Source organism: Poecilia reticulata, chromosome 6 (genome assembly GCF_904066995.2).
Source record: "Poecilia reticulata chromosome 6, P_reticulata-male-v2, whole genome shotgun sequence".
NCBI classification, from domain to species: Eukaryota; Metazoa; Chordata; class Actinopteri; order Cyprinodontiformes; family Poeciliidae; genus Poecilia; species Poecilia reticulata.
This window is the reverse complement of record NC_088835.1, coordinates 1,178,654-1,194,593: the sequence shown is the minus strand read 5'-3', so window position 1 is coordinate 1,194,593 and position 15,940 is coordinate 1,178,654. Positions and strand designations below refer to the sequence as shown.

The 15,940-nt window shown below is 41.1% G+C and overlaps 1 protein-coding gene across 6 annotated transcripts in view; it reads left to right on the top strand.

Annotated features, from left to right (window-relative positions):
• LOC103465635 (suppressor of tumorigenicity 7 protein homolog) overlaps nucleotides 1-14,548 on the top strand; it is a 48,032-nt gene extending 33,484 nt beyond the window's left edge. For 3 of the 6 annotated variants that reach the window (XM_008410647.3, XM_008410644.3, XM_017305462.2), the window contains 13 exons: nucleotides 3,857-4,016; nucleotides 5,065-5,119; nucleotides 5,363-5,478; nucleotides 5,588-5,663; nucleotides 7,835-7,989; nucleotides 8,727-8,824; nucleotides 8,968-9,097; nucleotides 10,679-10,751; nucleotides 10,900-11,002; nucleotides 11,113-11,263; nucleotides 11,388-11,480; nucleotides 11,739-11,881; nucleotides 14,059-14,548. In XM_008410647.3, coding sequence (XP_008408869.1) covers nucleotides 3,857-4,016; nucleotides 5,065-5,119; nucleotides 5,363-5,478; nucleotides 5,588-5,663; nucleotides 7,835-7,989; nucleotides 8,727-8,824; nucleotides 8,968-9,097; nucleotides 10,679-10,751; nucleotides 10,900-11,002; nucleotides 11,113-11,263; nucleotides 11,388-11,480; nucleotides 11,739-11,881; nucleotides 14,059-14,154 — 1,449 coding nt within the window. In that variant the 3' untranslated portion in view covers nucleotides 14,155-14,548. The remainder of the gene's footprint in view (nucleotides 1-3,856; nucleotides 4,017-5,064; nucleotides 5,120-5,362; nucleotides 5,479-5,587; nucleotides 5,664-7,834; nucleotides 7,990-8,726; nucleotides 8,825-8,967; nucleotides 9,098-10,678; nucleotides 10,752-10,899; nucleotides 11,003-11,112; nucleotides 11,264-11,387; nucleotides 11,481-11,738; nucleotides 11,882-14,058) is intronic. The other 3 variants (XM_017305463.2, XM_017305465.2, XM_017305464.2) reach the window with 3 other exon arrangements.
• Nucleotides 14,549-15,940: the final 1,392 nt, after the last annotated feature.

The following is a 15,940-nucleotide window of genomic DNA, read 5'->3' as shown; positions in this document are numbered from 1 at the left end:
TCAAAATATGAGTTTCCATCAAGCAAATTTATTTTCAAATTCGCAAATTACGCACTTATATGGTAAATTGAAAAGCGGATAATGTATTATCATTAATCAATAAAATCCCCATGGGCCGAACTTGAAAATTGGACATTATGCCGCCAACACTTAGCATTCATCAACAACTTAGAGGCAGAAGTCAGAGCTCCGCACAATGCAAATAATGTTTCGGCCAGAACACTGTGCGCTAAATAATAAAACATAAATTAACGAAGCTTTGAGGCAGGTAAATTTTCCTTGAGGAATTTTAATAATCGAGGTACTTTGAATCATTTGAGGAATCGTTTCAGTCCTACCTACACCAGAATATTTTTATACAAATCAGGTTTTTTTTGCTGATTTTATATTTTAGAGTTTCTGACCAGTCATTTATCAGGATGGATAAAAGGTGAAAATCGCCAAGTTTCAATCACCAAACCATTTCTTGGTGCCTCTCTGTTAAAATGTCTGGGACTCATCGCTTTCAGATTTTGCGATACATTTCTTAGAACATTAACTGAGAATAAAAGTTCTATATTCAGTTTGACGACAGTGCGATTTTTAACTCGCGTTCTCATTCATCTCGTTGGAGGGAAATGAGTTTTATTGGCTCCTTTGTACACTTTGTAAGCCAAACCGGTGATTTGTTAGAATCACTTAGTGGTTTAAAAGCCATAATAAGCCTCATTTGACTGGAAGTCTTTTCTCTTGGTTGTTCTTTAGTGGAGCATACGGATGCCCGTCTGACCGCCCGACTACAATTCAACATCTTTATTGCTGTACATTATGTACCCACTGATTTCTAGATTTTTCCCTCTTCCAGTCTTTTTACAGAGACGGCAAACTGTGCTGCAGTGTTTGATCTGTAGTTTAAAATAATCCTTCTGTTAATTAACTCCCTCTCTCTTCCCTGCAGGCTTTCAGCCAGTTTGCGTAGGAGGCTTGGAAATGGTTTTGAGCTTGGCACATGCTCTGAGATGACTAAATGAAAACGGCTTGGTTTTTTTGTTAAGGCAGTGGCGAAATAATTGGAGTTTGTGTTGCTCCTCCTGGTCATTTCAGTGTGTAAATGGTTGTAAATTAAAAATCTTAGTAAAAAATAAAGTATACGCTCATTTCATTTTAAAGTTTTACATCCCCAATATTTACCAGGTTCTAAAAAAAAAAGAAATCCAATCTTAACTGTGCGGAAACCAAGAACTCTCATAGAGTGTCATTTATTAATAAATGACGTCCAATGGATGTGTGGAAACCTGAAGGGAGAACTAGGTGCTGCACCTGATTAACTGATCTTCAGCAGGCGTGAGAATCTTTATGAAAATTTAGTCTGGATTGTTTTCTGGTCTGGAACTTACAGGGGAGTGTTAACGCAATGGAAGAAAGACTTGAGCAACAGTTACTGTCATTGTTGGCCATCGAGTTTTCATTCCAAGGTAAAGAGGATTATTCACAAAAGGAAAGAGCATCACTAGCTGCATTGCTGTTCGCCATAAAATTGTGCAAATTGAAATTAGAAAAATTAATTAGCTCTGGAAACACGGCAATTTCAGGGGAAAAAAAACAAAACAAAAAAAACTTTTTTATTTTTGATAAAAAGTTTTGCTAGGAGGACGTTTTTTCTGCCAGATCGAAATAGATGTATTTCAACGCTGCAATAAAATTTTTTTTGCATCATACCAGTCAAGTGATCAACAGCCGGATGTCACTACTGGTGGAAACCATGAAGAAGACAACAGGAAGTGAAAGGAGCATGATGTTTTTTTGTTTTTTTTTCTGACAATCCGCAGCTGGCTCCACCAGCTCTCACAGCATCATGTTTCTTACTTAACGGAAATATCACAATTGCGAAAACTTGTTTTCCCCGACATTCACAGAATATCGACCAAGATTTGCGCACATTTTTATTAGAAACAAAGCTATTGTCAACATCTCAGCGAAATTCTGACATTCATAAGTACGTCTTAGACTAACCAATTTTTTTTGGAGGTGGGATGATAATTTTGGTTTAAGCTTATCTAAACACCATGGGAGTATTGAGACCAAATGTGTGTTCTCTGAAAACTTAAAAAAAACAAAATGATGCCATCCCAAACACATCAGCTAATCTACAAAAAAAGGACTGAAAAAGACAATCAAAGAAAAACTGCTTATGAAAATTCCTCCACAGTGCTGTGAGAGACGAATAAAGTCACTGAAAATGACAAGCTACTGCTGCTAAGTACACCCATAGAATCATGGGGTGTACTTTTTTTCTCATGCCACGTTTTCATTGTAACTTTGTTTTTTTGTTGACAACCTACATTTTGAGAAATGTTCCTACCTCAGCGATCCATCCATTTTCTTTACACCCTTGTCCCTTAGTGGGGTCAGGAGGGTTGCTGGTGCCCATCTCCAGCTAACGTTCCGGGCGAGAGGCGGGGTCACCCTGGACAGGTCGCCAGTCTGTCGCAGGGCAACACAGAGACACACAGGACAAACAACCATGCACACACACACACACACACACCTACGGGCAATTTAGAGAGACCAATTAACCTGACAGTCATGTTTTTGGACTGTGGGAGGAAACCGGAGTACCCAGAGAAAACCCACGCATGCACAGGGAGAACATGCAAACTCCATGCAGAAAGACCGGGGCCGGGAATCGAACCCAGAACCTTCTTGCTGCAAGACAACAGCTCTACCAACTGCGCCACTGTAATTTCCAACATCTCATTGAACACAAAATTATCAGGCTGGACATCGCTTTACCTCTATACCACTAATTATTTGTGGTATTGGTAAAGCGATGTCCAACTTGATACTTTTTTTTTTACTTTCTTTCCTCCTCATAATTTATATATACTTTTTTAAATTTAGGGATCTAAAAGCTCACCACTGCTTTGAAAAATGGTTTCTTAATCAGACTGCGCTTTAGATCTAATTCGATTCCAATTTTTAGAAACAGAATTTGATTCTGAATTTTTCTACTCAAACCATCGATAGATTCTGTTTAAATTATGTAACTGCCTAGAGGAATAAACGGTGTAAACAAAAATAATTTTTTTAAAAACAATTATATATGGTTCTATTCTGTATCAAATTTCATCATTTTATATTTAAACAAAAATATATTTGTACATAAAGTTTTGGAACTTAAATTACCAGCATTAGGTTAGTTAAGCTGCCTGGCTTTTTCTTAAAACATCTACATTATTTTACAAAAAGTTAAACAGGCAAAATTTGATTTTTGAGTATTTTGAATCCATTCTAATTGTGATTCTCTATAGAATCCATTTCTTTCTGTTCCTCTGTAACCATGGGGAGGCTGCCGTGTTTGAAGCCAGTTTAAATGACTTGAGTTTACAGAGAAGAAACCGGTCAGCTCAAACTCAGCACTGCAAAGGCTTCTGGGTCGGGTTCCCTGTGAACATGTCTGAACTGTCCTCAGACCCTCTGACCCAACAAACTGCTGACTATAAAACTGATACTTCCACTGATGAGCAGCTGCTTTAGCTGCAGTTGATAATTGGTAAGAACTGAAGAAGCACACACTTGGGTTCATGTGTCAGGCTGTGTTAATGAGGCTTGTTAGTCTGCAACAACAAAGTTGTGTAAAGAAAAGACTTGCTCATTGTTGGCAAAGTTGTTTAGCTGATGAGGTGTTTTATCAGCTAGCTCCTTGATTTTATTCCTGTTTACTTGGTAAGTGCTATGAAACTACTTGTGCTGCTTTCAGTTTCTCTTGTGCTAGTTTTAAGTCCAATTTTCTGATTTTTAACATTTTTCAATTTGATGGAAATTACTTTAATTCTCAGTTAACTAAACGTTCTATCATCTTTGCTTCCTTTCTCAGATCTTTGAGTGGTGGTATTTCAGGAAATATGGGACCTCCTTCATAGAGCAAGTGTCTGTGAGCCACCTGCGCCCCCTGCTGGGTGGAGTGGATAGCAGTTCTCCCAGCAACTCTAACACGAGCAACGGAGACGCTGACTCCAATCGGCAAAGTGTGTCCGGTAAGAAGCAGCTGCGCTTCTCGTCCAAATATCACAGAGAAGTGATGACTAAAGATGCTGGTCACACAATCCCATCATGCTTTACTTCTTCATTGTCTTCCTCTTGGCACATTGGTGCTTCAAATTCAGAACATTTCAAAATACAGGTTCCTTTTTTAGCTAACTTAAATTGCTCCGAGTATTTTTGAGGGACTCAGAATTTCAACTCCTTGGTAAAGTTACCAGTTATAACTTTAGCTTTATCACAGCATTTATTAGTAATCTTAAGTCACATTTTAGTTTTGGCAATTATTTTTGGGTTATGCATTAGTAGAGACTGAAAGACCAGAACAGAAATTGCATTTAATAATCAATAAAGTAAACTTGAGCTTGACACATAGCGTCATCCTTGTAAGCCGTCTTCAACATTCGAACGGTTTCCGATACTTTTTTTCCCAAGCAGGAAGCAAAACTTCAGCAGCGCGCTGCTCATAAAACTTCTTCATAAAGAAAAACTACGGCTGGACAAAACAGCTCTTCCAAGAAAATTCATTGCGGGTGGACAAAACCTTCCACATCGTTTCTCGATTGATTTTTACCCAGAAAGCACATGGGCAAAAACCGTTAGTGAAACGGTCACTGGGACTGACTAGTATATATTTCATTGAGGGAAACTTGGAATGCGGCGTTCATAACAAACACGTGTGTTCATCTGCTCAACCGCTAGCAAACAACCGTACTGATTAAATAACATAAAAGTCAAGCAGTTCCCTAAAAGTCCAACAGATGGCAGCAATGCGCCATGCAAAACAAAACACCCACAGTTTACAGGACACACTTACTGCTAAAGAGCCCCCTGGTGGTTGAAGAAAAATCCACATATAAACCGGAAAATACAATATATGAAAAAAAATCTGAATGCTCTCTGGTATTGTTCGGGGGGCCGGACCAAATGTGGCGGCGGGCCGTAGCTTGGGGACCACTGGATTGCAGGGTCGATGTGAAGAGCAGACTGAACTACTCTGATTTGACTCTCCTGGTCTCTGTTCTTCTTTCTCTGGCTCTGCAGAATGTAAAGTGTGGAGAAATCCTCTAAATTTATTTCGTGGAGCTGAATATAATCGGTAAGTATGAGAAAAGACTCGTCTGTGTTGTTCTTCTGCTGCTCTGTCCTTTTCTAATTCTCTCATGTCTGATCTTCAGTTTTTCTTGTTTGTAACCCGTCCATTAGACGTTGTTGTTCCTCGTGATTCCTCTTAACTCAGCTGCTGCTTTTTTTTTTGCCATAACGTGATTTTAATCCTGATTTGGAAGCTTCAGCCAATAACACCTGGTTTCTCCTGTTGTGCCGTGTTTCCTCTGTCCAGTTATACATGGGTAACGGGTCGAGAGCCGCTGACTTACTACGACATGAATCTGTCAGCACAGGACCATCAGACCTTCTTCACATGCGACTCAGACCACTTGCGACCAGCCGATGCCAGTAAGGAAATCCATAAAACCTACATATGATATGTGCATGACCTTGTACCTAATAAATAAGGGGCTGTGTGTATGTGTGTGTGTGTGTGTGCGTGTGTGTGTTCCTGCAGTCATGCAGAAGGCGTGGAGAGAAAGAAACCCGCAGGCTCGCATCTCTGCAGCACACGAAGCGCTGGAGCTAGAAGAGTGAGTTCTGTACTGACAACAATAATCCATAGTGTACAGTTGTGTGTAGGACATTTTTTATAACTATTATTATAAAAAATGCACTAGGAACACTGCGCTTTGTACTTTACATTAGAGATGTGCCAATCAGGATTTTTCCTGCCGATTCCAATTCCAATCACCCATGAGGGCCGATCACGGCCGATCACCAATACCGATCATATAATTATTATTTTTTTAATCATAATCACTAACGGTTACATTATGTGGAAAAAGGAACCATGAATTCATCTTAATTTACACAAAAACTTGTTTTTCATAACTTTTTCCAAGAATAGAACAAAACAGGCATTGTGCAAATTGTACTGCTATAGTAATACTATCTTTAACAGACTGAAAACATATGAAGGTTCTGAAGAGGCTAAATACTGCAAAAAGTCGAAATAAAACCTCTCAACATTGCCAAAAATTCAAGTATAAAACTTAATATTCAAAGGCAAATACAATAGGCATTACAATAAACAATCCAGAGTTACTGATTGAAAACTTCCTGATAGCATAGTGGCTAGCTGATTACTGCTAGTTCTGATGGATGTTTCTGACTGGGCGGAGTAATTATGCAGAACTGGGAGGAGATCGATTATTTGTTTTAGAGATTATCTGTCTCATGTTAGGACAGCGAAAGTTTTAATACGTATGTAAAATAAATTTTTTTAAGTTAGATGCTGCAGCTTTAAACAGAGGTTCGGTGTGAGAGTCACTACCAGGTGGAGCAGAAGCGGCGCTCCGTCTGTGAAATATTACTACCTGTAGCGCGTAGCAGCGGTTCAACAGCGAGAGCAGAACCAGCGTCTTACATCGCAGCTCGAAGACTTCAATAATTTTGCGAGTTATTTGTTTAGCTTTCTGACCGTCATGCTAATCCGGGTGAGTCCCCATTTACCCCATTCCACACCACATCGCTTAGGATTTGTTGCTGCACGTTTGCGCAGTGTGCAGGAAAGAGCAGACCAGCTGCACAGGCAGGCTGTAGAATGAGAAGCAGGTGATCGCTTTGTGTGATCGGCAACAAGAGACCGTGATCGGCGATCACCGATCATACACTTTGTCATGGAAATCGGCCGATTATGATCTGTGGCAGGAAGCAGTCGGCTGTATGCCGGAATGGAGAGTAGCATTTCTAAATGAACAATTCAAACAAAATGACTTCCTTTAACATTTCCTTAAATATAAAAAGCTGAAAAACTGAGAGTCTTCAGACATGTTTGGTTTGAGATGATAAAACATTTTCATATCAGTCCATCTTTAGTTAGAGTATACTAAGTGTTTGACATTCAGACAGTAACTGAGGATGTGACGATAACTATCTAAATTGTTATTTGTGGTAAATATAACTGTTTCCTCACAAATTTTGAGCAAACTTTTAAAAGGGATTGTGAATTACTAGGCATGTTTCACTCTAGTGGTTAGGAGTAAGTCAACCAGATTACACAAGGCATAATTTTGACAGACGTTGATGTCAGGTAAGGTTGTAATAAATAGGAAGTACAGGTTACAAACTACTATGGACCGCACAGCTCAGAAAAATGAAGAAAGCCGTTTCCTCAGAGACGGAAGTTTGGACTTAGAAAGTTTGCTACATCCCAACGTATTCGGCACGTTAAACCAAAAACCATCACAAGTGAACGTAAAAACTTTTTTTGAAAAATTAAGGAAGTTATTTAGAATTTTGCCATTTTCCACGTTTTCTCACTAAATGCTGTGAGAAAAACCTCCATACCCTTAAAGTTGTAGCCTCAGAACTCCTCAGTACTTTGTAGTTGGGAAATATTATCTTTAAGCTAAACTGTAACTTTCCCAGTTTACCTTAAAATATTCCAGTTTAGAAATATTCCATGTGGAAGAATATAAACTATTTCTTCCATATTCTCCAAACACTTTTGGTTCCACCAGGTCTTCACATTCATAAAGCTATAGGCTCTGTTTGTGAGGAGGTTTCAGTAATATTCATATATCAAGCTGTATAATCATAATGTGAACATGTTGTTTTGAACCAGGACCTGAAGGAAAAGCCGCACTCTGAGAACAGCATAAAATCGCTGTGTCTTGACTTAGCAAACATGATGGCTGACGTGAGACCGTGTTGGTTTTTAATCCTCTGGTGGCTTTTTGTCTCTTCTGTCCTCCCATAGCTGTGCGACAGCATACATCCTCCTGGCAGAGGAGGAAGCCACCACCATAATGGAGGCTGAGCGGTTATTTAAACAGGCGCTTAAAGCCGGAGAGGGCTGCTACCGCCGCAGCCAGCAGCTGCAGCACCATGGCACACAGTACGAAGCCCAGCACAGTGAGTAACAGCGACTGAGTCAGGGCTTCACACCGCAGTTTCTAAAGTTACCATGTATGTTAGCAGGATATTATGAGGTTGAGCAACATAAAGTAGTGTATAACGGAGGGTGCTGTGATGGACGTTTTGTTTTCTCACAAATTCCACTTTTTCTGTTTTGATTTTTTTCTCAGTTTAACCTTATTTGTTAACCCAAAAATATATAACTATGGTGTGAATTAAAATATATCAAACTTCTGTGGTTCAACAGAACATTGATTTTACAAAAGGTGTTTGTCGTTAAGCTAAGCATAAGTTAAGAATCGTTCTTGTTCGATAAAAGAAAATCTCCCTTTTAAAAATGCTTTTTCTCCAAAATGTAAACTCTTGTGCTTACTTCCAAAATGACCAGGACCTTTGATCAGTCAGATGAAATCCCACACAGATGGACTCTGTTAATTAGTCAGGTGATTTCTGAAGGCAGTTAGTTTTCTTTAGGGATTTCAGGGCAAATAGGGCTGAATCTAAATTTATGTCACACTTTTCAGATTTTTTTCAAAATCTTTTTTTTTTTTTTTTTTTTCACATTTGCGCCTCTTTGTGATGGTCTCTCACAAAATGTGTATGTGTGGTTATAATGACACAAAAATATTAAAAAATGCAAAGGTTAGAAATTCCTTTTCTAGAACGCTCTCAGTTATTTGTTTGCTGAATGTGTTGAGTTTGTGGTGATTTGGTTTCCGGTGTGTGTGTCCCAGGAAGAGACACCAACGTGTTGGTGTATATAAAGAGGCGGCTGGCCATGTGCTCCAGAAAGCTGGGCCGAACACGAGAAGCAGTCAAGATGATGAGAGATGTAAGTGCGCAGTAAATTTGCTTTTACAAAAAATATCACTGAGTTCTGAGTTTCTATTTAATATAATTACGTTGCTGTTGACACATCATTGTTTTTACCTGTTGACTGTGCTGCCCCCTGCCTGATATAACATGTAACAACAGTTGTGTGTTTTCCAGTTAATGAAGGAGTTCCCTCTCCTCAGTATGTTCAACATCCATGAGAACCTGCTGGAGTCACTACTGGAGCTCCAGAACTACGCCGATGTCCAGGCGGTTCTGGCCAAGTATGATGGTGAGTTCACATATCCGTGACTCACTTGCTGTCCACAACGTGCTTCCTGTCCACTCAACGCACTTCTTGTCCACATAACCTACTTCCTGTCCACAAAGCACTTCCTGTCCACGACACGCTTCCTGCCCACACAACAAACTTCCTATCTACACAACACACTTTCTGTCTACACAACAAACTTCCTGTTCACACGACACACTTCCTGTCTACAGAACAGACTTCCTGTCCACACAACACACTTCCTGTGTCTACAGAACAGACTTCCTTTCCACACAACACACTTCCTGTCTATACAGCACACTTCCTTTTCACACAGCACACTTCCTGCTCCTCCAGACCTGATTGATGACAGCTAGCTGTTCCTCAGCTCTTCTTCCAGCTGAACTCTGCAATCTGTTTTGTTTGGTAAATTACTGAAAAACTATAAAATGTTATTAGTTTCCTGAACCAACCAAAGGCTCAAAGGTTCATTTAATCTCTTCCATTTAATGCTCCGCTGCCTTGATGGCTTCAGTTTTAGAAACGGCTCCTGTTTAAGATTTAATCAAGTTAATTTAACAGGAAAATGGGTTTTAAGCCATTAAAAGTTATTGCAAGTGTTCAGCTGATGCACCTTGTGTCTGACTGGATTCCATGCAGGCCAGGGTGAAATGTCCTAACTGCACCATGTGGGCCTCAGGATGGAGCTGTAGAAAGCCTGAGCTAAAATGGAAACTGTAAAGTGTTTTACTCTGCCTCTTCATGGACCCCAGGCTACACCAGAGGGATTCCCTGACTGGTCCCTGACCTGCTGATGGTTCCCAATGCCAAGCTGGAGACACAGTGTTCTCTCCTGTTCTGTGGAGTCTCTTAAATACAAATAACATAGTGTTTATATTCAGCGTTTTAATTATTTATTGTGCAGAACTTAGTGACTTTATATCTTGACAGATGCTATATGGGTAAAGGTTTATGTAACCTTAATACAACTATATGGATTTATTTTTTAGATTGTGTGTGACACATTTATTTGTACCTCTGGTAAATATGTGTCAAAAGCCTTAAAATTAATTAATCTTTTATTGCAGTAGCCTAAGTTCACTCAGAATAAAACTTATTCAATTCAAGAGAAAAAAAAGAATCAAAACTGGGAAAAAGCTAGCAGTTGAATAATTACTGATAGCTCTGCAATCAATGATATGAACAGCGCTTTTTCCCATTGGACAGTATTTAATCTTATGTGACGTTTAAAGCGCTTGGACCAACTGTCTGCAGTAGGTTTGGACCAAACCTGACCACTGGCCACTTAAACAACTTGATTCTCATCTCTTCTGTTTTCAATCTGAGCTTTCTTCCAATGAGCTGGATTCCTCTGGTAGAATTTCAGAAAGCATAAATGTGTTGAGTTTTCTACAAAATCTCTCTGCATTTATGCACCAGGAATCAAATAATAATGTAACATTTCTCCACAAGAGTGAAATCTCTGAGCATTTTTCCCATCACCACCTCACGGGGCGACCACACCTCCACCGCCCGTCACCTAAACCTGTCACTGACATTAACACCAGCTCCTGCTTTTCTGCTTTTTGTCCCCCCCGACAGATATTAGCTTACCTAAATCTGCAACGATATGCTACACAGCTGCCTTGCTCAAAGCCAGGGCAGTGTCGGACAAGTGAGTATCACTTTGCATCAACACCGCTCCAACTTCAGGATAAATCTAAAATAGAACAGCCTCTAGAACTAAACATCATCAAGATAGACAAACAGAATCTGTTCTGATGAGGTAGCTGGTGTGTGAGCGTGTGTGTGTGTGTGTGTAGGTTCTCTCCAGAGGCAGCGTCCAGGCGGGGCCTGAGCACAGCAGAGATGAATGCAGTAGAAGCCATCCACAGAGCGGTGGAGTTCAACCCTCACGTCCCCAAAGTGAGTTGGAGCCTGGCTAAGCGTGACTGAGAAGTGGGGGGAAGGAAACGATGCATTCACTGTTCAGTAAACTAATGGGTTTTATCTCTGATCTTCCTCCTCTTCATCAGTATCTGCTGGAGATGAAGAGTTTGATTCTTCCTCCAGAACACATCTTGAAGAGAGGCGACAGTGAAGCCATCGCCTACGCCTTTTTCCACCTGCAGCATTGGAAACGGGTGGAAGGGGCGCTCAACCTACTGCACTGTACATGGGAGGGCAGTACGTACACACACACGCTCACACACACACGCTCACTCACACATACAAAAAGCCAGCCTTTTGAAACGAGGAGTAGCTGATCCAGCAGTTTGGCACAAACTCTCCTTGTTTTTGGGTTTTCTAGCATTCAGAATGATTCCATATCCTCTAGAGAAGGGTCACCTCTTCTACCCCTACCCCATCTGCACAGAGACGGCCGACAGAGAGCTGCTACCCAGTAAGAGACACACTAACACACACACACACACACACGGACAGACTAGGTAGATTTCATCGTCACGGCAAAAAAACTAAATCTTACCAAGTATTTTTGATCTTGGTTCTAGTCTGTAAGGTTTGTCTTATTTCAGGTATACTAGCATACAAGAACCTTTCAGCTTACTACTGATGAAAAAGTTCTATTTCAACTGGCAGATGGTTTTACCTTTCCCATGTTGTGCTAACATTGTGTTGTTGTGTGTGTGTCGTGTGGAAGCAGTGTTTCACGAGGTGTCGGTCTACCCCAAGAAGGAGCTGCCCTTCTTCATCCTCTTCACGGCGGGCCTCTGCTCCTTCACCGCCATGTTGGCTTTGCTCACACACCAGTTCCCTGAACTCATGGGCGTATTTGCTAAGGCCGTGAGTATTCAGACTTGAATGTTGTGACTTGTTCAGATAGTTGGACATGTGGTGACGAAGCTGCAGACACTCCTGCAGCACATGCAGCAGCAGACTTCTCCTTTATAAAGTCGTGTGTGCTGCAGGGAGCGTTCCGCTGCACACACACGGCTTCAGAGTTCTAACATTTACCGTTTTACTTCAGCCTTAATTGTTTTATTTGCTTTTTATATTTATAGGAGTTGTTTGATGTTGGGCTCAGAACACACTCAGTGTTGTAATTATCTGCAGAGCTAATAAAGGAAACTGTCTAGTCATAAAAAGCATGAAGCTGCAGAAAAAGCTCAGGCCTTTGATGCAGCAGCATCTTCTGGTCACAACTCCACTGAATATTTCTCCTTCATAAAGGATACCTTGTTTAATCTAATACTGATTGCTGATCTAGTTGCTTTGGTTTGTGAAAAGCTTCTCGCTCGTTTTGTGCCAAGCAAGTGGCTCCTGGTTCCTGCAGTCATCAAAAGTTTGAAATGTAACCTTAGTTTCCAAATGGAAGTGTTTGATTTCTCTAACTTTGTCTTTCTGTTGTTGATTTCCTTTCTTTCTTCCATAGTAAAGCCTGAGTTTTGTCCATCTTATGGACGTAGTGAAGGTGGATAAACACAGGGTTGGTCTGGCTGTGTAGAACTGTAGATTATCCACTGTGTCCAGACCCAAACATGTCATAATAATATTGTGTAGCATGTTGTGCTAATTCCATCTAATTTCCATTTCCATTATTGAATCAATCAATTAAATCAACTTAAACTTGTGCTAAACTTTGGCCTGGCTGCCTGTTGGAACTCAGATCTGCTAAACATGAGGTGCAATGCTGCTGATAAAGAAGTGGTGTCATTTTCAGACCCAGTCAGATCTCCCAGGTTGCACTCTTCACACACATGAACACACACCTTCACTTTGAAGTGCTCTTTGAAGAGAGATGCTGAAGCAGACTATCATGGAGATAGTCTGCTTCAGTCTCCTCTTTACTTATGTGCCATCTGAGCCTCACTGACCTAAAAGAGGCGGTTCTGAAGCTGCCATCGCCTCTGTTCACTTCCAAAGCAGCTCAAAGTTTGAGCAGAAGGTTTTTGTTTGCTTGATGTGGCGCAGCATTTTTAACATGGATCCAACTGAATAGCTTGTTTGTGTTTTCCTCTAAGAAAACTTGTCTATAATGATGATTTAAGCTTTATGGTTCGGTCCAGTGTCGTATTCCCTTTAGAATATAGTTCTGCAATAAACAACCTGAAATCCCCCATTACTGATCAGAATCTCATCTTCTGTTGACGGTATGGGCTGTGTGTGCGGACTCAAAGGCCACACACACCAGCCTTGTTTAGTCCGCTTTTATCAAACTCTAGCTTTGTGCGTTTAGAAGTTCCGGTTCGTTTAGTGAGTTGTGAACACGTAATCAAACTCTGATGTGGATCAGAGAAGGGAATGCTGGTCTGCCTAAAACCCTTGGTCTCAGTTCTAGTGCGGTTCAAATGCACATGTACATGCCAAGTGGACCAGAGACTGCTCCAAAAGTAGGAAGTGGACTATAGCACAAGGCATTCAGGGTAAATACAACCAAAGCAAACGTTTGGGTCAGGCTGAAGGAGAAACAGCTTGTGGTTTTTTATACTAGATGGGAGAAATCCTTCATCATTTGGTGAAGAAGGAAGTTGCTCATGTCTTCTGCAGAGGTTTTCGTGTTGTTTCCTTCGCCTGTGGAGCAGCGCCACCACAGGCGGGGAGGGGAACAGAACTAGCCTGTCTGCTGACAACAGATGTTATTCATGCCAGACTTGCTGACGTGTTACAAATACTTGTTAAAGAAGAGGATGCCATCCCACTGTAGTGGGTGAACAAGCTGGTGACAATTATGAGGGTCAGGCAGAACAAAAACTACAGAGGCTGTTTCCTGCAGTCTTCAACTACCCAATCAGCAGCACCAAACATGAGAGACTAGCAGAGACAATTTGGTTTAATCATGATCCTTTTTTCTCACAAATATACCTTGAAATAAACCGGTCTTCCTACATATTTTAATAAAAAATAAAATCAACATGGATTTCCTTTTTTTGTGCAGATTCTGAGTGAAACGTAAAATAATCAGGAAGCTCCTGAAGAGTTTCAGGGTTTGTGTAACTTTGCGTTTTTCTGCGTTGCTGCAGTTCCTCAGCACGCTGTTCGCTCCTCTGAACTTCATCATGGAGAAGGTGGAGAGTATCCTGCCGTCCAGCCTCTGGCACCAACTCACTCGCATCTGACCCCCCCACCTCCCCCATCCTGTCCCATACGACTCCACCGGAATCCCACCCAGAACCAGCACCAGAGAGCGGACCGGACCGGACCGGACCTCCATGCAGACAAACGGCCGAGCAGAAATCCAGAATGCTGCGTTGGACTGGACTGACATGCCTTTGTGCCAACATTACAGAGTTCAAACCAAACTGGAAGCAGACGATCGGAGCAGGAGGCCCACAGGCAGAACAGCCATGTCCACCACCGGTTTGGACTTCCTTTGACGTCTTTGCATTTTGGGGGCATTTCAGTTGTTTAAAGCTGTTCTTTTTGTTGTACAAACAGAGATGATTAAATGCCATCAATAAAAAAAAAGAAGGGAAAGTATGTCAATAAAGGACTTTTTGTGTATCTCTGCAAGTCGGTATCTTCAAGGTGTTTTGTCGGTGACTTTGGTTTGTGAGACGGTTCAGCGCTTAAAGAGAAATCAGTTCATATTACAGATGAGAACAGATGAGTACTCGGCTTCAGAGTTTACCTGTCACATTCTCACCATGAGGTCAGCGGTGCATCACTGACCTCCTGGAAGGAAGAAGAGCTGAAACCTCAAACCAGAGTGAAGTGACTCGGCTCCAAACGTGAAGAAAGGAGATCATGTAAAATATCATAGGTGTCTGAACGTTTCAACACGAGGAAAACCAACAAAACAAACTGAAAGACTGGAAGTTGCAGAAGCGCCTTCAGGGTTCCTGGCCACGGCGGAAAAGTTCGAAACAGCATGGAATTTGGTCTGGAGAAAAGTGATCGTCTTTTCAGACTTCATTCTTATTCTGTAAATGTATTTATCAATTCATCTATCCATTCATTGATCCCATTCATTCCCACCTGAGTATTCGTCTGCCAGTCCTTCTATTCACCAGGCCTCCAAGAAGTAGCTCCTATAATGAGCTCAGCAGATGCTCAGTTACACCAGATGTTTGCTAATTGTTGCTGGCTAGTCTGAAGGACTGCAGTGAGGGAAGGCTGCTCTGTGAGGCAGAAACTCAAACTGCAGCTCAAAGACACGTCTATGTCCAACCAGGTGTTTATTTACAGCTTGATGTTTGCCATGGAGATGAAAGGATTTCTCAAACATACATGAAAGTATCAAGGTATGTTTTTGATGGAATAACATGATATTCCATCATACATTGATTTTATCAATTTAAATCAACTCAGAAGTTGATTTTACATGATACCACTGCTTAAAACCAGGAAAAATATAAAACGTCTTCCTGGATCTAGTTTAGCATCGCTGAGCCTGGTGGGTTATCTGAACACCGTTGTTCTGTTTCAGGCTGCTGAAGCCGTTTTCAGCCTCACTAGGAAACGGTTGGATCAGAAATGAGAAGCGTTGGCCAACAAAACCAGGAATGGTCAGCGGACGGCGTCGCTGGTCTGCAGATGGGACTAATGAGGAAGTCATGTTGCCCTGCCCATCTGAACCGGCCTACATCGTCAGGTCTGGTGAAAAAAGGTCTGGGTTTCAGTTCTGTTCATTTCACTCACTTGGAAGATTAATGCAGTTTGTACATGTGGATAAAAGTTTGTATAAAAATTTAATATTAAATACTCTGTTAGAGAAGCTGTCAGGTACAGAGTTCTGTAAACTAAGAACATCACAAGCTGAAATACTTCAGGGATGTATGATCGATTTTATTGATGAGGAAAACAGCCTTTAATCTAATGCTGTTCATGTGATCGATCAGAACGAACAGCAGCACGAGCTCAGATATAAAGACTGGTCATGTGGATGGATCTGAGTTCTGAACG